Here is a 27,107-nt window from a genome sequence, read left to right as displayed (position 1 = left end):
GAAGATGATGCAGCTAAACTCCACAGGCAAAAGGTTTGAATAACTTAGAAATTTGACATAAAACCACCTAGGTAGTCAGTGATGTATAAACTAAAAACAGACTCAGCTCTGTTCCTGTGAAAAATTAGCTCTGCTGTTTGTACAAGAAATATGGCATAGCTTGGCTAAATACATGCTTATAATAAGGCACGTCCTGGTTCCCTCTGTAATCCTTCTTGTAGTCTAGATAGCTCCAATCACCTTCTGAACACTGCGTCCAACCCATTGCTGGGCTTTCATCAGCCTTTTTTAGAGGTAAGTGGAAGCTTGTGGTCAACTCCAGGATTTCCAACCTTGGTTTTCAAATTTTTCTTAGGGGATGTTTTCTACTAATTCATTCTGATTACTGGTTCATTAAGGAATTTGATGTCTACTGCGATATAAACAACAATGCTGGTTGCTTTGCTCCTGCCAAACTTTCTAATTTATCTCACCGGGTCACTGGTTTACTGAGGTTTACTTCAGGGAAAATCTGATATTGAGAAGCTACGAAGGCTTCTCCCTTACAAAAAAGGTTATTAGCACAGTCTGATGCATAAAGAAATCAGCTATATGCTAATCCTAGGGTTGGCGGTATGAGTAGTCTGAGCATGAACGGAAGGCTCAGGCTTGGTAGGCATGATTCATAGAATCCTACTGGAGTCTGCAGAGGTTAGTGTCTTAACTGAATCATCAGCTTCTGACGCTGTTCCTTCTCTTCTTGCCCAAGAGAAGGAAGGAGCCTTCAACAGCCCAGCACCTTTTTCCCCAGCAGCCTGATAAAGCTCCTGACCTTACGTTTGTAGGGCTCACGTTCAGACAACGAGCAGGGATCGTGAACAGCACGACTGAGCTTTGTCAGCTGATGTGGGTTGCTGATATTTCATTCCAGTTATTGATAAGAGGAAGCTAGGCAGCTTTTACAGCTACTTGAAGATGTTATCTTCACTACTAAAAAATACATTCAGATAATGGTTTTGTATCTTATTTAAACTTTCAAATGCATGAAAATGCAGTAATGGGCAATTCTTTACAACATTCTCTTCTGCTGCTCAAGTTTTCTATTCGATTTTTTAAAAAAGTAAAATTTTAAACTTGTTAAAAGCAGCATTAATTCTGTCACTGCCTTCAACGGGACTAGGATTCAACATCAGTGTCTATATTTGTAAGTCTGAATTTAGAACAAGTAGGAGAAAGCATTTGGTATGTTACAGACAAAAATTGGCTACAAGCTGTGTTCCATGTATCGTGAGAAATGATACATATTCCGTCAGCGTGCATGCTTATCCAATTCGGTTTTTTTAAAATAGCTCATTAAATTATATATCTTAGAGTCAACAGATGCATGGTTTATTTCTACCAGCTTCTACTTGCACTGCTGCACAGAGCAACAACAAAAAAAAATTCTTGGAAGTTAAGTTCTAATTCTCCAGACTCACCTGGACCAAAATCAAATTTTGGTCTTTGTCAAATTCTAGAAAAATTTGGCATCCCCCCACCCCCCAAAGGCAGGTAGCTGCACATAGGCCTACGTTATTAACTGTGGCTTCTACAAGTCTTGAACCCACCTGTACCCTCTGACCTGAGGGGGTTTAGATCGAGCGGTAAAGGTGAGCAGCCTGAGCAGTGAGTTGGGTGAGGACTTGCCAGGATTTGACACAATTCTACTTTTCTTGTAGTCAGCAACTACAATGTTCACATTTTATCATCTGCCAGAACTAATAAACTGTAATTTTTCATAACCTGCATTTTTATAACTTGTAAAATCATTTACTTAATATACTAATTTTTCTTAACATCGTTCTGATTCTCAACTACCCTTTACCCCACATATCAGTAGGTTTATACCAGATAAGTGCTGACTGGAGCCTTTCTTATCCCAGCAGCTGTGGCTTCTCACGTAACTGTGACTCCTTGGCTTGTGCTTGTAGCAGTGAACAACTAACGGGCAGGCATCGGGTGTTCAGCTTCTAACGTCTGCCTTGGGTGGCTGGGATCTCAGTACTAAATTAACTCTGTTGGAACAGAGTTAGTGACGATGATCCAACTTCTTCTACTGGCAAATTTCTCTATTATCATAGAATGGTTTGGGTCAGAAGGGGCCTTAAAGATCATTTGGTTCCAACCCCGCTGCCATGGGCAGGAACACCTCCCACCAGACCAGGTTGCTCCCAGCCCCATCCAACCTGGCCTTGAGCACTGCCAGGGAGGGGGCAGCCACGGCTGCTCTGGGCAACCTGTGCCAGCATCTCACCACCCTCACAGGGAAGAATTTCTCCTAATACCTAATCTAAATCTCCCCTCTTCCAGTTTGAAACCATTACCCCTTGTCCCATCACCACATCCCCTGATCAAGAGTCCCTCCCCACCTTTCCTGCAGCCCCCTTTCAGCACTGGAAGGCCACCGTAAGGTCTCTTTGGAGTCTCCTCTTCTCCAGGCTCAACAGCCCCAACTCTCTCAGCCTGTCCTCACAGGGGAGGTGCTCCAGCCCCCTGAGCATCTTCATGGCCTCCTCTGGACCCACTTGAGCAGGTCCGTGTCTCTCTTGTGCTGGGGGCCCCAAACTGAACAGCTTATTAGAAGAAGTTTTAAAAATGATAAATTTTGGCTCTGGAGCTCAAAATTTGTATGTTTTTAAGAACTATTCCTTAGTAACAGCATGCCATAACTAAAACACTTCAAAATCTTCTTTAAACGGGCAATAGTGAAGCAGCAGTGAGAGAATGCCCCGTCCTGAAAACCCCTACATTGCAGCCACGCACCGAAACGCGTCCTTTCCCACGTAAACAAGGCAGGCGCGATCGCGTACGTGCTCGGAGCAGGCGAAGCCGGCACCGGCGGTGAGCCCGTCCCGGGCGCACTTCTGGCAGTGCCATTTCGAGGGAGTTTCAGTGCCTCCGGCGGCTCTGCCGGAACGCGCAGCTCAGCGCCGCGCTCCTTTGCTCCGGGGACCGTTTCTCCTCATTTCCCTACGAAATATTTGGGACCGGGAGCGGGGTGGGGGTGTGGTGTGGAAAACCCCTCCGTGGCCCAGCTGGTGGGCGCACCCCCGGCCACAGCCCCGCCGCCCCGGTGCTGCCCGGGGCCTAGCGAGCCCGGGCGGCGGCAGCGAGGCGGGGCGGGCGGCGCGGCGCTGTGCCCGGCGGCGGCGCGGGGCGAGGGCCGCGGGGGGCCGCGGGGCGGGCGCGCCGCCGCCGCCGCTCCCGGTGCCTCCGCTCGGGCGGCTCCTGGCGGCGGCGGCGCTCCGAGCCCCTCCCGGCCGGCGGGGACGGCGGCGGCGGCGGCAGCGGCGGGGCCCGATGGCGAGACCCGGCGGTGCGTGCCCTCCGCCCGCCCGCCGGGTGATGGTGGCCGCCCGGGCGCTGCTCTTTTGGGCGCTGGTATACAGCTACTGCGGGGTGTGCGCCTGCATCGCCGGGCTGCGGCTGCTCTGGAGCATCGGCCGGCGGCCGGGCGAGACCTTCCGCTGGGTGGTGCGGGAGAACCCCCCCGCCTGCCTCAACGACCCCTCCCTGGGCACCCACTGCTACGTCCGGATCAAGGTGAGGGGGAGGGCGGGGGGGTGGGGTGGGGGGGTGGGGGGAGGCGGGGAGCGGGCCCCGCTGTGCGCACACGCACCCCTGCCCGCCCCGCCGTGCGTGTGCGGCGGCAGCGGGCGGGCTCTGCTCTCCGCGCCCGCACCCCTGCCCCTCGCTGCCCCCGGGGACCGGGGCGCCGTACCCCGCTCGGGCTCGCTGAGGGGTCGCAGGCCGGGCCCGGCCCGGCTGCCCTGGGCGGGAGCGGTGCCCAGCCGGCCGGGGTGCGGGGGGCTCGGGGGGGCGGGAGAGGCGCTCGCCGCCCGCGGGTCTCCGGCAGCAGGAGTGCGGGTACGTGCCCCCGTCTCTCCCCGCACCCTCCTCTGCTCCCCTCGCTCTGTTCTCTACGGTTTGCCCGGTTGCACCGGGGAGCTCCGTGCGGGCATCGGGGTCGCGGGGGAAAACGGCGAGGAGCGAGCTAAGCCCGGTCCCTACGGGCGTGCCGGTCCTTGGGGGCAGCAGGCAGGTTTTGTGCCCGTCTCGGGTCTCTACCCGCGGTTTTGCTCTCGGTGAGGTTGCGTTAGCCTGGTTTCTTTTGTCGTTCGAGGTGTGCGAAGGACGCACAGCAAATTTTGTCAAGTGTTATTTTTAATAAGCACGAAGGTCTCCGTTCTCGGGGGTCTGCGCAGCGGGGTTTGTGCCAGGCACTACTCATATAAATTACTGAGCCTCTCGGTTTCTCATGATCCGCTGCTTTTCTTTTTCTACCATCATTGGGAGGCACGTGCGTGCTTCTTCACTCCTGTGCCACATTCTTTCTTCCTCTGGCAGTAAATGAATGGGTTGCTGAGGAAGTGAGGGGTATGACAGTAATAAAAGAGCATTTGGGGGCAAATCGAATTGCTGTCAATATGACCCTCTTGCCGTTGGGTAACAGCAGGCTGATGTGTTGCTTTCCAAATGCATGTATCCTACTGATCTGTACGGATTTCAGCAAAACAGGCTGTTTCAGGGTAGATGGCAACATGCTATGTCTGTTGGGGGCGGGGGGGTGGGAGCAGAAAAAACGAGACAAAAAGGAAAAACTGAAAAGGTAGAGGATGGGCTTAATTTGGGGCATGTGACATTTAAACTGCTGCTGTACAAGTGGTGATTGAATTTGTATGAGTAAAGGGGATGTCCTTAAAAGCAATAAATAGATTAAAATAAAAACATTGAGGGTAAATCCCTAGAGGACACTAACTGAAAGAAGCAGGACGGAGGAGGGCTTCCCCACTGCTCACTACATCAAGAAGAGAAACTCTGGCAGGAAACTGAGAAACTTCTACTTTTTTAAAAAAATATAAAAGGATCAAAGGCAGTGATACGGAGAATGGTGAAGATGATGTAATGGCCCTAAAATTTACTAGGAATTTACTTTTACCTCCAGGGACTTCAACTTCTTTGGCATCCCAGAGGAGAAATATCAGTGTAATTTTGGGCAGAACTGAGCAAAAGTTCCTATTGTATCCATAGTGAGTATAAACCCCCCAGATGTTCCCTCTTCAGAGCCCTTTCAAGAATCAAGACGTGTAAGTTAATGGTTTTGAGGCTGGTTAGTGACTTAGCAGTGCCAAGGTACCTCAGTGGATTTGAAGCATCTCTGGCAAGAAAAATTTCTTGTATGCATTTGTGATCCTTGGCCTGATGTAAGCTCTTGATGTACAGTAAAGGCATGTTTTGTTTTGGGTTTTTTTTTTCCTTTTTAAAATAGCAGAGACAGTGCATGCTCTTTTGTTCAGGAGCTGTAGAACCTTTCTTCCTGCAGTTTCCTTCACATGACTTCTATACAGCATGCCGTATTTTGTAAGCTAACTCTTTCCCAACTTCTGTATCCACTTCTGTGCCAGAATTCAGTAAACCCTCTAGGTCGTAATTTCAGCTTATTTAAATTCTCCTGGATTTGACCTTGAGTCAGTGTAAGCTTGTGTACAGCCATTCATGTCAATGGCATTTCAGCGTCCAGCCTCTGCACTGCTAACAGTAAGTAACTTGCCTGCTGGTAATTCTCAGAAGACCCATTTTCTTAAAAGATGCATCAGAAATAATGACTGTAGACAGGGCAGAAAGAAAGAAGGTTATAATATTAAGACTTTTTTTTTTCTGAGGTGAGTCTGAACCCTTCAACTGTAAAAATGAGCAAACCCCACCTGCTTTGTAGTTAATTAATTTGGATTGCTTTTGCTTCTGAAGAATCCACGCAGCCCTTTATTGTGCCAGAATGCGATGTGATGGTTTGAACTAGTTGCATAATCTTACAAACTAACTGGAAGATTGAAAGTGCATTTGAAGTGTCTTAAACCTCTTCTGTAAAGCACATGACTGGTGTCCGTGTGAAAGCAAGGTGCGAGCTTCGACAGTGATCTGCATTTCCCAGTCACCGTGCCAGGCGGTGCTCTGTCAGAGACGTCAGCGTGCTGATGGCTGCGCTGGCACGTAGTCACCGTAGCCCGACGTATGTTAAAGATGGTCCTCCCTGGAAGAAGCTGTGGCAGCTGGGGTGGGGGATACTCAGCATTGCCAGGGTGTAGCAGATACCTGATCTCAGAATCGCAGAAGACTTGAGCTTCAAAACTTGACAATTTGATTTTTATTTTTTTTTTAGGGGCAATATATTGTTTCTTAGAATATTGTCTGAAACCGTATTCATTCTCAAATCCCAGCATAGCAGTTCTATGGAGTAATAAAAACACACTTCTTTTTCTCTCATTGTAGGATTCAGGGTTGAGATTCCACTATGTGGCTGCCGGAGAAAGGGGTAAACCACTCATGCTGCTGCTTCATGGCTTTCCAGAATTCTGGTAAAACTCCCTACACACTTTTCTTGTATAAAAGAGGCTGTTTAAGATACCCGAGAGTGATCAGCTCAGCTTAAGTATCCCCAGTGGGATCTGTTTTATGTATCTATGAGTACTAACTAATGGCATCAAGTTTTAGTAGGGAACAAACCATTGAAACATTTTTTAACTGCAGCATCCATGAAAAAATCCTGCAGGCTGATGCAAAGCAACCATCTTTTTTTTTTTTTTTTTTTTGTATTGTCAATCCATTTTTCCCTACTTTGTACACTTTTCTTCAAACTTTGGGGAGGAACTGCTCATTTTTAGTTAATTTCCTGTTTGGATGATGTTTGTACTATATGGGTAACCTTATGAATTGTAGCAGGGGGTGTTAAAATAAGGATCCATTATATGTTACGTGCCATATGGATTGCTGCATTTATTGAAAAGACTAGATATTAATTTTTAACTGGGGGAGGGGATGAAGAACTATGTGTTCTATAGGCTATTGTGCAGCCTAATTTCAGAGTGCTACTCAGGGAAAAAAGGTTCTATTATTAGTTCGTCACAAGATGAATGATGAATCAAACCCAATCCTAAATATTTGTTTGTAACACTGAAAAGCAGTCATGTGTCTAATGATTTAACCAAATTGCTCAGGCTGTCATTGCCAGGTTTATCTAGCGAAGCATGGCTTACGGAACTTGCACCGAAAAAACGGTAAGGGAATAGGGGACGTGGTAATGGCAGTAATTCAGCAAGATAAACGATCCTTTTCCTTTCTAAACTCAGATATGGAGCTAGGGTCCGCTGCTGGAACTGTGATCTTTCCAGCTGGACTCGGGTCATACCATGAATAACTGACCCAGGTAAAACAGAGGTCAGTTCTCTTCCGTCAGTAATTTCCTATAGATACTAACGGCCTTGAGGAGGATGGTAGAAAGTCATGTTCATTTTAAGATTAATTTTCAAAGTAGTAGGTTGTTCTAATACTAAATTGCTCTCTAAAAGGATTAAAATGTAAACTTTGATTAAAAGACAGTTAGATGGCAGGGTGCATATTCTATGCAAACATTATGCACACCTTGCATAACACTTGTTCTAACACAGTAAGACAGCTGAGACTACAGCTGATTCCCCCTACAGTGGGAATAATAATGGAAAACTTAGCATTTTATAGATGTATTCCACTGAAATCCGGTATATTATTTTCAAAAAGCAGAAAGCCGTTCTTTCAGTTTAGAACGGTGAGTCATGCTTTCAGCGACCGTTAATTCATTACGTTATCTGACCGTGCAAAAGGAATGAATAAGAAACTGTTATATAGGTCACTGGGACCACCAATAGCATAGTTTTATGTAACTGTTTTTAACAAGAAGACTGCATGCCAGTAGTCTATAAAATAGCCATGCTACTAATACTGATGTTGGTTTGTTAATTCAATCAGTGAAGAATTTTTTACCCAAGAACAGAGATTGTTCTGAGAGCACAAGACAAAATAATCACAATTTAAGAGATACTTAATGCAGCGTCAAATTTGTGTCATTTGGCTAGCAAAAAAAAAAACCCAACGGATATGATTCACAGTTACCATTCTTAATTGTAACAAATCCTCTGCCTTCAAATGTCTCAAGGATATAAGTAGGACAACTATAACCAGACAATACTGATCTTAGTGAGTGATTGAGAATGTCTGAGGATGCAAGATCGCTTAAGAATATAATGCACCAGAGCCATTAAGTGCTTTAGATGCGTAAGAAGTTGAAAATCAATACCGATGTTGTGGAAAGACAATAATAAAATATTTGAAATTGGGCATAATGTGTTGAGACAAGCTGCTAAATTTTGTACAAGCTGTCCTTTGGAAATAATGCAATCAGAAAGTCAGAAAATAGTTTCCATGATTCAACCTTATGAACAGGAAAGCATTCACCAACATTTCCAAATTGTGCTTGCAAAGCAGTTGTCCAATAGTTACATTTCATATGTGGTAACAGGATTTCTCTGAATATAAAACCTACCCATGTGGTAGGTCAGACATTTGGTGATTGATGAACTGTTGTGAAAACAGAAGATGAGGATAGCAAGTAGACATTTTCTGAAAACAAAAATAGTTTATGTATTTATTTATGGGCCTCGTCGTTCCTTCTTACTGAGGAATATAGGATAGCTACAACAGTTACCATGGCAAATTCAGCTTCCAAGTCATTGTGTAATGCCTTTAAAAACTTAATTCCTGGAGATCTCAGCTAAATCTTGTATTTGCATTATATGGCACTGAAGTGAAAAGGTTCTGACTGTTCTGTTTATATGAATACAAATTTCTATAATTAATGAGTGTAGTGTAATATTACTTATGTTCCAAGTCCCTAATAGTCTGGAGACGAAGCTAAAGTGGAAGATGGTCTGATACAGACAGTGTGTGAATTAAGGGAGAATTCTGTGCATCACTCTCATGATCGCTGACAATCCAAATGTTATATATTGTTTATCTGGGACTGTTGAAACACGAGCGGAAATAAAAGCTAGATCCGAGCACAGAGGGATGCAGCCATTATTATACATGCCTGGAAGGATCATGCTTTTCATCTATCTTTCTCTTACGGTATAAGATAACACCATGTCTGTCCTAGTACTGGCTATTCTGAAATCTGTTTGGTTTCAGTAACAGCTGAAGGGCAGATAGTTCTTGCAGGATGAAACCCACCATTTTCTTGTTATTTTTGTTTCGTAACGCATATCTAATCACTACGTCCTATTACAGAATGAGGAATAGCCCAGGCCTTTGCCCGAGTTCTTAATTTTGTATGTCTTTTAATCTGTGTAATGTTATCAGTCTCTTCCATAGAAACACAAGCAATGAAGTACTTTTGTGTAGTACCAACACACTGAGAGATTGTTCTGGAACGGTTCTGGTAGTATAGAGACGCAGATGAAAGTGTACATAACATAAATCATAGAAACTTCAAGTTCATTTGTTATTCATGGTATTTCTTTCTTTGGTTTATTTAATGTATGAATTACCTGACATGCCTTTTCTGAAAAGAAAAAAAAAAAAAACCAACCCATGCCTTGAGGCATGTTTCCCTACTCCATCAAAATGTGTGTGCGCACAAGCCAGGGAGAAGAGAAAGCTTTTCAGACCTTACTTTTTAATGATACTACGGCTCCAAGGATAAAACAGAATAAGCCTGGGTGTGCTCTGGTTTATGCCTGCTGGGACCATGCCAGGCGCCAGGAACTGCTGAAACACCCAGGCTCTGGCCATGCCCCCTTTCTGGCAGCCGCATTTCCTTACTGGGGAATTCAAGAGGGGAGCACAAAACTACTAGAGCCACAAAGGACCGTCGGTGTTACCACAGACAGAAAAAAGAAGCTCATTGCAAACAAAGCCGTGCTAATTTACCCTCAGCTCTCTGGGAGCAAAAGCATTGAGTGCATTTTGGTATCCTACTGCTTGACCTTATAACACCACCTCTTTTTTTTGTTTCCCCTTTGTTAGGTATTCTTGGCGCCATCAGTTGCGGGAATTTAAAAGTGAATATCGAGTGGTGGCCCTGGATTTGAGAGGTTATGGAGAAACAGATGCTCCTTCTCACAAAGAAAATTACAAGTTAGATTGCCTGATAACAGATATAAAGGATATTTTGGAATCTCTAGGTGCGTTAAGACAAACTACTAAGCTCATAGATGACTTGATTTTCTGGAAAAAAAAACCCATAAAGATCTAGCATTGATTTTTTTTAAAACCCCTGCATTTTCTTTAATATATACACATTATAGATATATATAGATAGAAATCTAAGGATACTCTTATTTTATGGACTGTTGTCAATGCAAAAGGTTTGTTTTCTTGTTATGATGTGTATGTCAGTATAAACAATATGTAAAGATGATTTTCCATCATGAGTTTAAAAAATAATCTTCCCTGTGTGCTGTGAAATCCAGCAGCACAAACCTATGGTCTTTTTCCCTAAGAAGGTCTTCGCTTACCCCTGACCATTGCACTTAGTGGATAATGTTCTGAATTGGAGTCTAATAGCACTTGCAGACCAAAGAATTTAAATCAGGTGACATTTTTCTTGCACAACCAAGACAGAATAAATATTGTGGGCTTTATAAAGATGATGACAGTACATCTGCTGTATTAAAAAAAAATAATCCCAAAATACTACTCCTGCACAGTAGTCAGTTCTCAAGAGCTGAATCACTCTGTCTTACACAACAGTGAGAAGAACAGAAGGGAGAACAAGGGACACATTGCTCCCTGTGGTAAATACACGGTGTAACGGTCTAGAGGTGAAGCGAGTCTGCAAAATTTGCCCCTCTAGTTCAGCTTGAGGTGTAGCTGTTCTAGGGGATAGACTGTAACCCCTAGTAAAGGGTATTTCCCCTCCATACCAATAGCAAGACAAGGGATTACACTCTGAATCATTCTCTGAATCATTTTAATTCCCTAGACACTCTAGGGATAATGAAAAATCTTACTGCATTTCACATGAAAAACAGTAGAGCAGTGATTCCAGTTCTAAGGTTTGAATTTAAGATTGCTTTGCTTGTGATGTTTGAATATTGTCAAAAGATTGGGCAGGCAGTCCCCACAGTGTGTTTACATTTTCCAACCCTTGCTGTTTGTGTTAATCTCCATGGTAATGCCATGGTTATGCTTGAGAAGTGCTCTCATCATAATTCAATTTCACAGGGATTTAAATTTTTTTTGAAAAAGTATTTCCGAGGCTTGTTACCTCTGTTAAGTTAAATTCTTTTGCAGAACCTGATAATATCAGAAGCGCTCCAAAAGATTTCTATTCAAGAGGGGTTCTAAGGTGCTTTGACAGCTCTGTCCAAATTTATGTCAGAATTCTGTTTACAGTTTGGCTTTTATACGTTTCATTTGTGGATGTGCTCAGCACTACAGTCCTCAGTGAGGAGGGTGATAGTATCTGACACTAATTCCAACGGTGCCTAAAGGAGGAATGGTTAGGCTTTCAAAAACTCTTGTCATGATTTTTCTCCCCCCCTTTTATCGGTGTTAAATTACCGTTTTTATCAATGCAAGAGTAAGTACGTGAATGCCAAGAACTTTAAAAATTGCCATCAAAACAGCACAGGGAGAAAAGCTACAGGCCTACTAACTACATAAATGTGTATATTTATGTGTGCATCTATATGCTATATATGTGGCTATTAAGCCTAATGCCCACATTCTGCATAATGATGATGTTCGCTGCTTAGGTAAGCTCCCATATTGAGAGACATTCATAAGGATTAGTTCTGTTCTGGAGGGGCTCAGGAGATTGCTCAGACTTTCTGTCTGCAGTTTCAGACTCCAAACTCTCAAAACACGACAAATGTACATGCATTATACTGACTGCGAGTTGAAATTTGTATCTGACCCTACATTGGGCAAGATATGAACAGGGTGGCCATTTGGATACCGAGTGACTTTAGTTTGACATTGAGGTAGTATAGTTAATTGAAGTCCAATTAAATAATTGTAATTATCTGTTATTTTTTTAACTATAACAGTGCACTATTTTTGCTGGCCATTAGTAATGGAAGGGGTACAGTATTAAATAGTTACATTTATTGATGTGCTGGACCACTTATTTTGCCCAATGCCAATTTTAATGTATACAATAATATGTATGGATACAAATTCCACTGAAATAAAAGCACAAATCTGTGTTTATGTGGTAGGATACAACAAGTGTGTGTTGATTGGCCATGACTGGGGAGGAATGATCGCTTGGTTAGTGGCTGTTTGTTACCCTGAAATGGTGACTAAGCTGATTGTGGTTAATTTCCCTCATCCTTCTGTGTTTACAGGTGAGTTCTCTAGTAGTCTCTGTTAATCCAGAGTATCTGCATTTTCATTATGATTGTGTTTGCTTTAAGGCTGATAAAGAAGAACCAACCACTTGCCCCTTTAGATGTTCTGTAGGTAAATTGTCAGTGCTCAGTGCCTCTCAGTCTAGAGGGTATTTTATAAAGCAGTAAGGTATCAAGTATTTGACTTTTGGAAATGATTTATGGTAGGAAGCAGGAGTGCTTGCAATGTTTTCCTTAATCCTTGAAGGTCCACAAACATAATTTTCATATACATTAACCTGTTTTACACCACTTTGGCAGGATAAAATTCCCTGAAGAGGGGTCTGTATTGCATTACACCTAGGTTAAGGCCTCACTGCATTCTTAAATCTGCATAAAACAGCCTCTGTATAACTGTGAATCAGACATTAGAATTTAATCCTGATTTAGGTGACAAGTGACAATTTATGATCTGGTACAATATTCATTGGAACAAGACAGCCTTTCCAGGCTACTTACTAGAGGCTCAGGAATGTGCTAGTAGTGAGCCAAAACAAGGATTTAGGTGCACTAGCTGCATTTGTGATGTGATAGGCTTTAAGCTTGTCTGCTGCCCAGAATTACAAAATATTTCATAAGGATTAAATGAACAGTCAGTAATTAAAATGAAAGTAGTATCTCACTAATTGCTGATCTTACCCTATTTCCATTTTAAAAGTCACCCCATTTCCCCAGAAATAGTTGTGAATATTCAGTGCAGCTTTAATTTTCACTTCAGCTGAATGTAAACCTGACCTTACACCACCGTGGAATCAGAACCATTCACACATGTTCTCACAGTGTTCTTGGGCACCTTTCTGAGATATTAAAGAACATTTTGCCAGGTAGTTAAGCCTCACTTACCCGAGGAAAGGTCTGTTCACCACCACCTGAGCAAGCAGGAGCTTTTTGCAGTATTTTCACTGAGAGAAGGAGACAGGCTGTAGAGAAGACAAATACATTTCATGTTAGTATTTGTTAAAGTACAAAATCTGTTCCGCAGCTTGATAAAGTCCCCCTGGATCAAATTTGCTCTACTATGGATTAAAAGGACAAAGGTTGGACTCCATGATCTTGAAGGTCTCTTCCAACCGAAACTGTTCTATGATTCTGTGATTCTATAAATGTAAATACACCGTTTATAAATTGTGGAGAAAAGTGAGCAATGTTGATGATGGTCCATCAAGGAAAAATGCAATGGCTGATGCAATTTAAGAATTTCTGTGTTATAAAAGCTTAGAAGATAGCTGCTACTTCCATTTACCTTGTTTGAAAACACATTTTTATTCACCGTCAGAATTAGTATTTCAGAGAAAGCTCCCATGTTGGGAGTACAATTTTACCTTCCTGAATTTGCATCTGCAAAGGGTAAGTTCTGTAGTTCCTAGTACCTGCGTACATTCTGCGCTTGCTTTGCGGAAGGTAGGTAGTTGAATGTCAGCGTTGGCTCTTGCAACACATTGGAGACACAAAATTACTTTTTTTTTTTTTTTAAAAAAATAATGCAAATTCAGCTGTATAATTTTGTTCTGTTACATATGCTTCAGTGTCTTTAAAAGTGACACTATGTAATCTTGATTACGGTTCTTGAAATTGCCAAGAAGCAACTGTTAGAAAAATTCTGTACTTTTGTGAACAGGATCAATGCTGTCTTTAGAATGTAAGTGGATTATCATCTACAGATTTCTGTGCATCACATCTTGGATGAGAGAAATACTTAAAGCCTTGTATTTATACCTCTTATTCCACAGCTGAAAAAATGCTTTGGACTAGCTACAGAAATAGATCTCTAATTGAAAACCTATCATGCGATTAAACGCCCCAGTGTCACTGCCCTCTCCTAGTCTTTGGCAGGCTTCTGGTTTGCTGACTGTTTCTATTAACACATATAAAAGAAGTATGTTTTAATGGCCACATCATATACTTACTCCTGAAATAATAATCATCTTTTGTCACATAGCATGCTCTAACGTAGTATTTTTAAAACATTCCTTTAAGTTTAAAAAATAGCAGTATTAACAGTAATTTTGTTTGAGTCATCAGTTTTCATTTTTAATTCATGGGCATTTTTGTTTCAGAATACATTCTACGACATCCATCACAATTGATTAAATCTGGTTACTACTTCTTTTTCCAAATGCCATGGTTTCCTGAATTCATGTTTACAGTAAATGATTTCAAGGTGAGCAAAATGAGTGCTCTTGTTTATATATTTAACTGTGAAGAATTGCCACCTACATTGATCCCTTCTGATGTAGTTATAATTACTGGAAAAAAACCCAGAGCTTTCTGATTTTTCTTCTTAAGCTTTATATATTTCTGTGTAGGATATAAGTATGTAGAGTCTCTGAGATTAACTCTTGCTTTTGCATTTCTGGGAGGCATTCAGGTACTTTTAACCTCCAGCACTATGGTGCATTACTCCACCTAGACAGTCAGCTGGTTTTACTTGTGCCCATGCCCGTGGGACACATCTTGTGCCTGGGGAGCTCCTGCTGATTTATCTGAAGCTCCTGGATGCAATGGGACATCCTCTTATCCCTCAGAGCCTGCTACAGGGCAGGCAGCCTGGGCATCAGATTCAGCCAGGTGATTAATCCTGCCTGGGGAACCAACAAGGCCAACACCTTGTATAACCTGAAAAAATAAGCACAAGCAAATAGGAAGGGAAAAAGCAGCTGCAGGCCTGCATCCTCCTACAGCCATACAGCCCAGTGCAGAGCTCCCAGTGCTGCACACCCACAGGGCACAGCAAGCTGGGGAGGTCCTGAAGCATTCTCCCTCCCACCCTGTCAGCTCCTGGGGTCCATCCCAAAGAAGAGTATGTGCCAGCACTTGCCTCCGCCTGTCACGGGTGGCAGGTCAGGGTGCAGAACCGAGTAACTTGGAAATACTGGTATTTCCCTGTACTTGATTCTTCCGAAGGAAGTAATACCAGAAATAAGTTTACCATGTGCTTTACACATAGCTCTCTGAAAAAGCATTTAAACCATTCATTAGACTCTAAACGAGGTATAGATTTTAGGAAGATGTGTCCTGTTGAAAAAGAGAAATCACATTTTCTATCTATCTTGTGTAGTGGCTTTTTATGCTTCCTTTTGTAGGTTCTGAAAAGTTTATTCACCAGCCAGGCCACTGGAATTGGAAGGAAAGGCTGCAGATTAACAGCAGAGGATATTGAAGCTTATCTCTATGTCTTTTCACAACCTGGAGCATTAACTGGACCCATTAACCACTACAGAAATATTTTCAGGTCAGTGTAACATTCTGAAAAAAAAAAAGGTAAAATATTCTAGAGGCCCCTGGAGGCCAAAAATGTGATTGCAGCTTCTGTTTCTGAAGTAGAAGGAAACACACCAATCTTTTTCTGAAGTCTCAACAGGTAACAGAATGCCTTTGGTGTCAGGCAGTGGGATGGGAAGTGAATTGTATGAGGTATCCACACAAAACAGTGAAACAAACAGGGCAAACAAGGGAAAAATCTATTTCAATCTAAAAGCAAGAGACCCATGTTCACAGAACCCATGGCAATCACAAAAATCGATTTCTAAATAATACTTGGAAAATTAGCATCAATTAATTGTTTGCATTACAGTTCATATTATCTAATAATAAGATCTATGAAAAAATTATTATTAGATAATATGGCATCCAAGTATGTTACCCTCACTTGTAACTTTATAAAACTGTCTACATTTAGCCCATATCTGGGTCTAAACTATAACAGCTGCTCTGTCACCCAACAACCCCTCACCAGCCAGGGAGGGGAATCAGGGAAAGGAGAGCAGACCCAGGGGTTGAAGTGAAAACAGACTTAATGAAACAGCACCAACACCACCAAAGGTGTACGGAGTTAGGCTCAGCCAAACGAGCATGCAGCTGTCACAGCCAACAGGAGAGCTGTCCCCAGGAACAGGGAGAAGCTGGAGGAAGAACCCCACAGGAGCTCCCTCTCCTCAGCAAACCTTCCCCCTTTATAATGACCATGACATTACGGGATGGGCTGCCCCTGTAGCTCACTCAGCTCAGCTGCCCTCGCTGGCTTGAGCCTGCCCAGCACGGCTGGGTTGGGATTCTCTCCCAGCCAAACCAGGACAAAAACTGTGTCTGACTTTAATTTTTTTGTGTCTGGGCTTTTTTTGGTTTTAAATGGTGGTGTGTTTTTTTTGTAACTAAGCCTAGAACTAATCTTAACTCTCTTTTTCTGTTCCTGCATTGGACTCAGCAGACACTGGCAGCAGTAAGCACGTATAGCAGGGAGCACGCATAGACTAAAACTGAAAGATAGTATTAAATAGGAAGTATTTTTGCAAGCTTAATATTTATTTTATTTCTCAAGCAGTTTTCTAATGGTTTTAACTTTCTTGGAAGCAGTTGGCTTGCCCTTAAGAGACTGAAACCCCCTTTTCATCTATCAAAATCTTAACAGGGCCAGAAGGTCTTTAACTCTGCAGATACACTACTTATGACTTACAGCCCTAACTTGAAGGATTATACCAAGAAAAGTGGGATTGAACTCTTTTTTTTTCCTTTACTGCCTCCAGCCTTCAACAGTGCTCAATCTCCTGCATGCCTCTAACACAACACCAACTTCCAATATTCTTTCAAAATTACCATTCTCTTCCTTCCCTAAACTCAGACAGTAGATGTTTGAATTAGATTAACTTTTCATTTTCCCTGGTCCAAATTTAGTGCCACCTTTACTGCTCTTTCTGTGCCTTCCATGCTGTCACTGTCAGGAGAGCAGTCAGCAGGGAAACGCTGGGAGGAAAAGGGGGATCTGAGCGGTGTGCTGTCTTGTGCAGGCTGAGACAAAACTGAAACGAGAAGGTAGAGAGATGCTGTATTTTCTTCTAAACAAGATAACACCAAGCACAGACACCAGTGGGGAATAAATGAGATGGCTGTGCTGGTAACAGTATACTTATTTAAAGCTATGCAGAGAGTGGTTGATGGCATCAGCAGGGACGTCCAAGGGCGATGGAGAGCTGTGCAGCTGCAGCTCCCTGGCCCTGCCACTGCGCTGCAGGAGCCCCCAGGGTAGGGCTAATGAGGAGCTGGAGAGGCTTGAGCACCCCGAGCCTTGTTCGTTACATTTGCCACAGCACCTCGCTTCAGTGGGTGTGCACATTAACCAGATGCTTCTCTGACAGGAACAGTGAAATATCTGTGATAGCTGAATTGCTGTGGGATTCGGATGAGACAAATCTAATCTAAGAATTGTGTATGTTTAAACTATTGTTTCAGGCCTTTTCAGGCTCAGAAAAAGCCTAGTATCAGTTATTAATCAGAGAGGATCTTCAAAGCTATTAATTCCTGTATGCTTGTGCGTTGTTTGCTTTACTTTTCTAACGACAGTATACCTGTACTGAATTCAGGGAGTGTTATTTTAGGTGCTGTCAGCCACAACGCAGCAGGCTTTCGACTGGAAGGAAAAGATTAAGCTTCAGCTTATTCAGTTCTTGCCACCAGTTCTGATGGTCACACCTTATGCGATGTGAATCATTACATATTAAAACCAGATTGAAATTTTCCCTTCCTCTCCTGTGAGCCACTAAGCAGCACGTAGATGCTAATGACTTGTTTTCACTGTAACTCCCAGTGGGCTGGCACTGGTGACCTACGTGTTAGAAGTTTCCAACTCATTACTGTCCACCTGGAGGTTCGTTCTTCAGAGCTTAATTTTTCTGGAAAGTTATTTCCAAAGGGATGATTGAATTCACCTACTTCCATCCAACACCAGTACATCCTTGTATAAATAGCACAGCAGTTGTTCCCTTCACTACGCTTCAGATACAAACTACAAACCACAAAGCTCTTGTGTCATGCTTCGTTGAGAGAGACGGGTAAGGAGTTGAAGCTTGAGTTTCTTCTGATACGTCCTTTTTTTAGAAAATGGGATTAGTTCTCTTATAGCAGTGAGGAAGTACTTCACTGTTTACAGAAGACCTGTGTAACAGTGCTGTATGAAGGTTTGAGGCTGTTTTTCAAAGACTTAAAATGCACAAGTGGGCCTTCCCTTTCTAAATGTGAATCTGCCTGTTAATCCTTGTTAAAGGAGATTTCTAGAAACTTCAGGCATGATATAATGTCCCATATTCCAGACTGAAAAGAAATACAGTGTAGCTCATAGGCAAGGAGAAAGAGCAGGTGGTTTATCTACGCAGCAGGTGTAAAAAGCCCAGCGGAGTTTTTCTGAGTGAGGCTACAAATCTTGCAAGGCACTTAGACACAAAAGAAAAATAGTAAAAAAATACACATACAAATAGTGAAGAGATCCAGGATACTGGATTTAAAAGGTAAAGAGATTAGTCTAAATGCACTGAATTAGATCATCAGATTATCAGTTTTTAAAACTGATACTATGAATAAGCTGTGGTTCAGAGGGTGAGGTCAGGTTGTTTGCAAAATGAGATTTTAAATCCACTGCTACAAAAGCCTTTTTAAGAATTTTCCTAGTTCATGAGTCAAAATGAAAGTAAATTACTGTTTCAAGTGGCCTTTTATTAATATTTCTTGACATTATGTATAAGTAGAGAGGAGGAATGTCTCTAAAATCTCCATTTCTTTGTCTTACTTTAAACTAATGCGTGCCATCTTCTTTGTCTTTCCCTTTTTATAGAGCATAGTCTCTTAACTAACTCCAAAGTTTCAACCTAGCACTTAAGTATGTCATAAAAGTTTGTTCAGAAAATCTTTTTCATACATTACTGGTTTAAAATAATCATGTTTACGCATTAATATAATAAAGATTTGTATCTGATCAGATGGAATCTGTTTTGAATTGTCACAGCTGGTCTGTTACGATATGTGGCTAAGATCAAGCAATTCAAGCATACATTTGATAAATTTTTCAGCATCTCTGAAATAGATGAGCTGGAATAAATTCTGGTGGGTCAATATGGTTTATGTTGATACAGTCTTTCATTTCTAGCTACTTTATCTTTCCTAATGTCTACTTTGAACGTGAGGAAATATTTATTAAATATTCCATTTTAAATAATTGCATTAAGAAGAAATAATACATTTTTACTGAAAGTTTAAATAGGTCACTGTGGTGGTATAATTTTTATTAACATTTTACTTTCTAAGGGCTTTTCTTCAAAGTATTCTTCAAACGTCTTATAATGTATTTATCTTTAAATGCTTTGTAGTCTGCCAAAGCTCTGGGTTGTGATGTTGCAATTGTAAAGAGATTATGACTCCATGAAAAGCAAATTTTAAGGAACAGTTTCCTTTCACTGCACACAGATGTTGGTATGTAAGTCCCAGGCCTTCAAAAATGTACTGTAGCTCTTTGTAAAGGGAACTCTGATGCACTTGGAATGTTAGCAGGAATTTCATAGATAAGTGAATGTACCTTGACTTCAGTTCAGCATTTCAGACATCCATGTTCTATGGAATATCTTTTTCTACAAATATTTTTATTCTTAGCCGTACTACACGATATTTAATTCTGAGTAGGACTGAAGCACTCTAGCTGGTGTCTTCCATAGTGTCTCCTGAGCTATGCATCATGCTGAAGCATCACTCATGTTCCAAAAATAAGACCTCTGTGGCAATCAGCTGCTCATTACAGACATGTCAGTCTCTTCTAACAATTTCACCATCCTTAAAAACCATTAAAGGACTTTGAGTCCACAGGAGTGTTTTCTCGGTATTGTAGAAGAGGTCTTGGGACCTAGAAAGCTTGCGATGAGATTCACTGTGTTGATTTAAAAAGCTAAGTTGACCAAAATCTGTCTTGGTGATTTTTTGTTAAAATAAGATGTAACTAAGTGTGTTTTATTTTTAAAGCTGCCTACCTCTGCAGCACCATGAAGTCATCATGCCAACCCTGCTGTTATGGGGAGAAAGAGATGCATTTATGGAAGTTGAGATGGCAGAAATTACACGGATTTATGTTAAAAATCATTTCAGATTAACTATTTTGTCCGAAGCCAGTCACTGGCTCCAGCAGGATCAACCTGACATAGTGAACAAGTTGATATGGACCTTTCTAAAGGAAGAGACAACAAGAAAAAGAGAATGACTGTTTGTACATGTTTTAAGGGGTCAACATAAAAGCTCTTCAGATTTAAAAACTAATTGTTATCAGGGCCATACTTCCAGCCTGCCTTCTATTTTGAGCTCTGTTAGAGAAAAGTGTTTTCAATGTACTGTACATTTGGACACCAATGTTACTACTAAAAGAAGAAGTGAGTATGAGAATATATGATACCAACATTGGTTTTACCTGTATACTTGTATTTTGCACATAAAAACACCTGCCTTAAGATATATATGTATTTGTACAGAAAGAAAATCATGGAAAGTTGCTTGGTTTTGTTTTCTCCTTTGCTTTACAGTTTTAATGTGTGGTGCCTTTTACAAATTTATAATGAAACAATAGAGCGGTGCCATACTGAAGGAAGTTATATGAGTTTTCATTCTAGATTCACCTGAATTTTTTTAATGTATTTTACCATTAAACAGTAACTAACTCTTTTTATTATCTATATTTTAGCATACTGAATGACTGAAAAATTTCTGGGCACATTTCTAGTCTTCAAGTGAATAATGATACGTATCTTGTTGTATTGTTGAATGCAGCTGCTTTGTGCAATGTGTTTTTCTTTCTTGACTAAAAAAATGGGAAACCTGTACACTCAACATGTCTGAACAAGAACAATGGAAAATTAAGGTATATCATGTATCAAATCCACCTCTGTCTAATAAAATGCAACTTACACTACTCCCTTTATCTGACTTCCTATGGAGAGTTTTCTTACTGAAGCTAAGACCTGGGTTTGGATAGCTGAAGCACCTGTCCACTGCACAGCCTTCCTCATGCTACGATTGTTGCAGTTTTTTGGAAATAATGCCTAATTGTTGGCATTATCCGTCCTATGTTAGCAACTACTGTTCTTGTCTCCAAGAACTGCTGCCAAGTTCCTGTGTTTATAGGAGAAAGAGACGCAGTGATTATGGAAACAGAGGGTAGAATTACCTTGCATGTGATGGCAGGGGAGAAGAAAACTGGATGCTAACTACAAAGAAAAAAGCAGCACGAAACGAGTCCCCAGAAGAGGTGAGTCACCTGCCTGTAGGGTTTCCAAAGGCTCCCTCCTCCACCTGCAGAGTAGGCACGGTGCCCTGGAACAGGTGAGGATAAACACGGACTCATCGGGGCCAGCTGAACTTGAACCAACTCTCCACACCAGAGCAGAAGAGAGCTGACGGTTACTGGGGAGCCCCAACAAGTCCCACATCGCCATGTGTGTCGTCTCTTTTGAGCCACGGTGTCCCACACAGGCACAATCCCTGGTGACATCTCGCTTGGTGTAACCCTCACAAGAAAGTGGACCCGGGGGGTGCTGTCAGGCGGTATTCGCCCATGGCTGGCGATCTCCTTCCTTCCATGCAAACTCCGAGGAAGAGTCCCCGCAGCATCGTGGTAACGCCATCGATCTCACCTTGTCCATCCACAGCTGGAACCTGCCTTTCAAGGATAATTTTCCCTGGAATATTTTCAGCATTTATCAACTTAAATGGTTCCATGCTTCTTTAATTCATGCTGGAAAGGCCTTTCCTTGTCCCAAAGGGTGTCGGAGAGCGACTTTTCCCCCCTACGCAGCACTTTAACGCCTTGGCAGGAAAGGCGGCGCTGGGAGGACGGTTTTCCCTGAGGAGCACGGGGTCGCTGGGACCCCGGGGGCCGCCAGCCCAGCCGCGGAGAGCTGCCCACCGGGGCGCCGGCCTGCGCCGTCCTGGTGCTCCTGTTCTCCGAGGGAAGAGCAGCAGGTGGGCACGTAACGGGCAGTACCCAAAAGCCAGACTCTGCCGGTAAAACAACGCCGCACGGATTACGTAGGATCGCGTTACCCTTCGGAAAGAGAGCGGCAGGGACAGGCGGGCCTGGATGAGGGCCGGGGCGGCGGCCGGCAGAGGGCGCCCTCCCTGCAGCAGCCGCGGCTCGGCGGGGCCGGGCCGGAAGGCCCCTCCTGGAGGCCCCGCCCCCCCCCCCCCCCCCCCCCCCCCCCCCGCAGGGAGGTACCGCCCCGGCCGCCGCGTTGGGAAGCGGGGGAGGGCGGGGCCCTCCCACCCCGCCGCGGGGAAGGGCGGGGGCTAGCGGAGCGCCGCCGGTCCTCATTGGCGGAGGGCATTGCTGGCCACGCCCCCCGAGAGGGCGCGGGGAAGGCGCTGCAGCCCGCACCGCGGGGCTCTCGCGTCTCGGTGGGAGACGGTCCCTCGGCTGGCGGCGGGGCTGGCGTTGGCGGGCGGGGAGGCGCCACCCGCGGCGGCGAGCGCAGTCCCGGTGGTTTTCGTGATAGACGGCGGGCCGCCCCTTCGGCGGCGTCGCTAAGAGACCGTCTGTCAATCCTCGCCCCGCGCTCCCGCCGTCGGGCGCGGAGCGGAGCGGCTGGTGGCACATGGCGCGCTGCGGCGGCGGCGGCGGCGGCGCTGCGCCGAAGGGTCCCGGCCCGGCGGCGGTGGAGAGGCAGCGGCTGAAGGAGGCGGTGGCCGAGCAGCTCCGGCAGGACCTGGGCAGGTAGGCAGGGGGGGCGGCGACTCCAGGCGGGCCGGGCCGGGCCGGGCGGGGAGGCGGCTGTTAACGGTGCGCTCCCGCAGGCTGCTGGCGGAGGGGACGCGCTCCGACGTGACCATCCGTGCGGGCGAGGCGGAGCTGCGGGTGCATCGGGCCGTGCTGCTGGCGCGGGCGCCGCGGCTCTTCGCCGGGCTGGCCGGGGGGCGGCCGTCCCGGGAGGTGCTGCGGCTGGACGGCGTGGGGCCCGCCGAGCTCCGGCGCTTCCTGCGGTGAGTGCGCGGCCGCGGCGGCGGGCGGGGGCGGCGGGGCACCGGGCGGCAGCCCCGGGCCCGGGCACGACCTCTCCTGGGCCCTTCCTCTTCTTTTTTTTTTTTTTCCCAGTACTAACACCTGTCTTAAAGCTTTCCCCTGCAAGGTGGTATCTTCACAGCCCTCCTGCAGCGCCTGCAGAGGACTTTCCTGTAACTCACTTATTTTCCTCTGCTTTCGTCCCTCTGCTGACAGCGCGTGGGGACGCTCTCTGCCGCCGTAGCGTGGTTTTTGTGGTATGTAAAGGCTTTGTAATAGAAAAAGCAGCAAAAATCCTGAATGTGTCCTTTAAAATGGTCTGTGCCTGCTAACACCCCTGTTAGCGAGCTTGCCTAATGAAAGCAAAGAAAGAACCGCTCCACTGTCATGTTCAAGTTATGGATTTGAAAGTCTAGGGGGACTTCATCCAGTTAGAGGATGATGCGTGAAGTTAGAAACGGTGTGGTCATCACTGAAGTCCTAGTGGTCCATGGCCTAGGCCAAACCCAGCACAGCCTTCCCTCCCAGCCGGGATCCCGGAGCGAGGCACGCCGCGCCGTCGGCGCAGGGTGCGGGCTGGCTGCTCCCCAGGCACTGGTGTTTCCCCGCTGCCAGCTGTTCGCTCTGTCTGACGGCTTGCTCCAGACCTCAGGTGAGTACATCAGGGGCGTTGGCTGGTGCCACCAGCAGAGCTGGCAACCCTCCTTGCCTGCAAGTCCCTCTAATCCTCCTTTCAAAGAACTGGGCAGCGCTTGCTTCTCTCGAACAAAGCTGAGGTGGTGCCACCTACCTCCTAGAAGAGAAGGGGTGGTGTTAGAGCCGACTGGGGCTTCGGGGCATGCCCAGGAGCAGTGGCAGGGCACTCTGGGATTTCGGATGAAGTCAGGATGTGCCTAGGAAACGTATGCGCTTGCAAGCTCCTGAGATAGTTGACGAGAGGAAGGGGAAGGTGTTGCAGTTCTAAAGTTTAGTCCGAAAATATAACCTAGGCTGACCTCTCCCTATTGGTTTTACAAATTCTCCCCTGAAATTCTCCCCTGAAATTCTCCCCTGAAATTCTCCCCTGAAATTCTCCCCTGAAATTCTCCCCTGAAATTCTCCCCTGAAATTCTCCCCTGAAATTCTCCCCTGAAATTCTCCCCTGAAATTCTCCCCTGAAATTCTCCCCTGAAATTCTCCCCTGAAATTCTCCCCTGAAATTCTCCCCTGAAATTCTCCCCTGAAATTCTCCCCTGAAATTCTCCCCTGAAATTCTCCCCTGAAATTCTCCCCTGAAATTCTCCCCTGAAATTCTCCCCTGAAATTCTCCCCTGAAATTCTCCCCTGAAATTCTCCCCTGAAATTCTCCCCTGAAATTCTCCCCTGAAATTCTCCCCTGAAATTCTCCCCTGAAATTCTCCCCTGAAATTCTCCCCTGAAATTCTCCCCTGAAATTCTCCCCTGAAATTCTCCCCTGAAATTCTCCCCTGAAATTCTCCCCTGAAATTCTCCCCTGAAATTCTCCCCTGAAATTCTCCCCTGAAATTCTCCCCTGAAATTCTCCCCTGAAATTCTCCCCTGAAATTCTCCCCTGAAATTCTCCCCTGAAATTCTCCCCTGAAATTCTCCCCTGAAATTCTCCCCTGAAATTCTCCCCTGAAATTCTCCCCTGAAATTCTCCCCTGAAATTCTCCCCTGAAATTCTCCCCTGAAATTCTCCCCTGAAATTCTCCCCTGAAATTCTCCCCTGAAATTCTCCCCTGAAATTCTCCCCTGAAATTCTCCCCTGAAATTCTCCCCTGAAATTCTCCCCTGAAATTCTCCCCTGAAATTCTCCCCTGAAATTCTCCCCTGAAATTCTCCCCTGAAATTCTCCCCTGAAATTCTCCCCTGAAATTCTCCCCTGAAATTCTCCCCTGAAATTCTCCCCTGAAATTCTCCCCTGAAATTCTCCCCTGAAATTCTCCCCTGAAATTCTCGGAGCAGATGGCTAAAAATGTATATTTAGTGTACTAAAGTTACAGTAAGTATGAAAGAAAACCTTTTGAGCTGAGAGTACTGTCTACAACACAGAGCCATTGTGGTGGAACAGGCTGATAAACTGGCATTTGTTAGGTGACTGTCAAAGTCCGGCAGGAGCATTAGCAAAACAAGTGGTAAGAAGCAGAACAGCGTGGGTTTTGTCTCGTATTTTTCTTAACGCCATTATTACTTTGATTTCATTAATTCACTTCACGCTCATGGAAGCAGTGGTACAGAAGACTCGTGCAGAAGCAGGATAACGCAAATTAAAAAAATATAAATTATTTTCATTTGGACATTGGGGAAATAATTATTTGGAATCATTTTAATTATTTATGTATTTTAATATCACTCCTTTTGTTTTCCTAATGGTAAGCACTCAGTATGTCTACGGTTCACCAATACTTGCTGTCAGTTTTGTCTATGTTTGCTGGAAGGCGAGTAATGATCTCTGGAGTCCTGCATGTTCTCCAAGAAGCATGGTATTGAAAAACACCTTTAAACTCCCAACAGTTCATCTAACTGTAAACCTTTTATCTTTTCACTGCGAGTTTAAGATTCTTCAAATGAACCTCCCGATGTAGTCTGTGCATAAAGTGCATTTTTCGAGATGGTTGTTTTTTCCTTAACTTAGTCTTCAGTGCTGTTTGATACTTCAGCTTTGAATCCTCTAACCTAGCACATTCTGCGAAAATTCGCGTCACAGAATGCATCAGAGTTTGACCACAGTGAACTGCTTTGAACCAAGGAAAGGAAGTGGCTTTGGCTGAAAAGAGCCCAATTTCATTTTTCAAATGACAGCTTCTGCTAGTATTGGTGGCTGTTGAATCTCAGTCGTTTCTTAACGAAAGATGCAAATTAATTACATCTTCTCAAATCCAAAATAGAGCCTTAAATTACAGCTTGAGGTTTCCTGGAAGCTAGTGTAGTTCTTGGAGCATGAGAATCGCCATGATGAGTTGTAGCAAAGACCTGTAGCTGCAGTTGAGCTCCTGAGAGAAAGTTGTCGTTTTCTACAGAAGTTCTAGGTTTTCTGGTTATAAGTAGTTTCCCTGTGGAACAGAAGTGGAGTACTAGTGGGAGAGTTCATCAAAGCTATAACAAAATCTCATTCCTTTTCCTGTTTGTATTCAGCTTTTCTTTTATCTTCCCAAGTGAAAATGATCTCTCCTTGGGGATTTGGGGATTTTTTTTTTCCTCACAAGCTATATCTGGCCTGTATCTCAGTGAGACGTACTTCCTTTGGGCCTCTGTCTCTCTTCATCAGGAGAGACGTGGGCTGCGTGTCACTTGTGTGCTGAAGGCTGTGCGGCTCGTCTTGCCAAACTTCTGAGCGTTTTTGAGGAGGATGGGGGACATGGTGAACTTGGGGCTGATCTTTCTGCGTAGCCTTAGCGTGAAATAGATGAGCAACTGAGCGCTGCTTTGGTTCCCTCTCTATACTGGCGCTGTCTGAGGACACCAGCAAGAAACTGCTGGTCACCAGGAAGTGCAGCATCCGTACCATAGACACCGTTCACCCTATGGTTTTGCCCGATGAAGGTCACGTAATATTGACTCTGCCCTCCAGTAGCCTTCCGTCCCTCTTCATAAGGGTCTGCAATTGCAAGTACATCACTGGCAGGAGTTGACTGCTCAAGCAGGGTTCCGCAGTCTGACTGAAGAAGAGAGAAACTTGCCGTCCCTGAAGCACGGCAGTCTGTCACAGATCGTTAGATCATTAATACCTTGCCCATTGAGAGGCAAACTGCTTTTTACCCTTTCAGTCGGAAAAAAATAGAAATAAAAATCTGGTTGTTATTCTCATTGTGTCCCGATATTTGTATTAAAGGGATCTGATTGAAGGAAGGACAGAGGAGGACCTAATGACAGTCAGAGCCAGTTAAAAAGCAATCATTACAGATCAAAGACAAAGGAATACAATTGTCATTGTGACGTTTACTGCCATGGGGGTTAATTTGCAGTGCCAGCAGTTGATTCAAAGTAGACCAGCAAAGGCTTCAGCCGTGTTATGTTCACATAGTTCTGTATCCTGATATGGATGGTATCCTGATAAGGATGCTACATCAAGCTTAAGTGCAGGCACA

At 44.4% G+C, this 27,107-nt stretch overlaps 2 protein-coding genes across 2 annotated transcripts in view; both read left to right on the top strand.

The window, feature by feature from the left end:
• The first annotated feature begins 3,318 nt into the window (after nucleotides 1–3,318).
• EPHX4 (epoxide hydrolase 4) lies at nucleotides 3,319–20,235 on the top strand. Its single transcript, XM_086463157.1, has 7 exons — nucleotides 3,319–3,561; nucleotides 6,289–6,374; nucleotides 9,856–10,013; nucleotides 12,054–12,182; nucleotides 14,282–14,385; nucleotides 15,308–15,456; nucleotides 20,001–20,235. The coding sequence occupies exons 1-7, from the start codon at nucleotides 3,319–3,321 to the stop codon at nucleotides 20,233–20,235; spliced, it is 1,104 nt and encodes a 367-aa protein (XP_086319283.1).
• A 2,380-nt stretch (nucleotides 20,236–22,615) lies between these two features.
• BTBD8 (BTB domain containing 8) overlaps nucleotides 22,616–27,107 on the top strand; it is a 37,377-nt gene continuing 32,885 nt past the window's right edge. The window contains exons 1-2 of the mRNA XM_086463230.1: nucleotides 22,616–22,734; nucleotides 22,815–23,000. Of these exons, the coding sequence (XP_086319356.1) occupies nucleotides 22,616–22,734; nucleotides 22,815–23,000 (305 nt within the window). The remainder of the gene's footprint in view (nucleotides 22,735–22,814; nucleotides 23,001–27,107) is intronic.

Source organism: Leptosomus discolor, chromosome 3, assembly GCF_034619465.1.
Source record: "Leptosomus discolor isolate bLepDis1 chromosome 3, bLepDis1.hap2, whole genome shotgun sequence".
In the NCBI taxonomy this organism is placed as follows: domain Eukaryota; kingdom Metazoa; phylum Chordata; class Aves; order Leptosomiformes; family Leptosomidae; genus Leptosomus; species Leptosomus discolor.
Note: the sequence above shows the minus strand (reverse complement) of the source record. Positions and strands in the feature narration are given on the sequence as shown.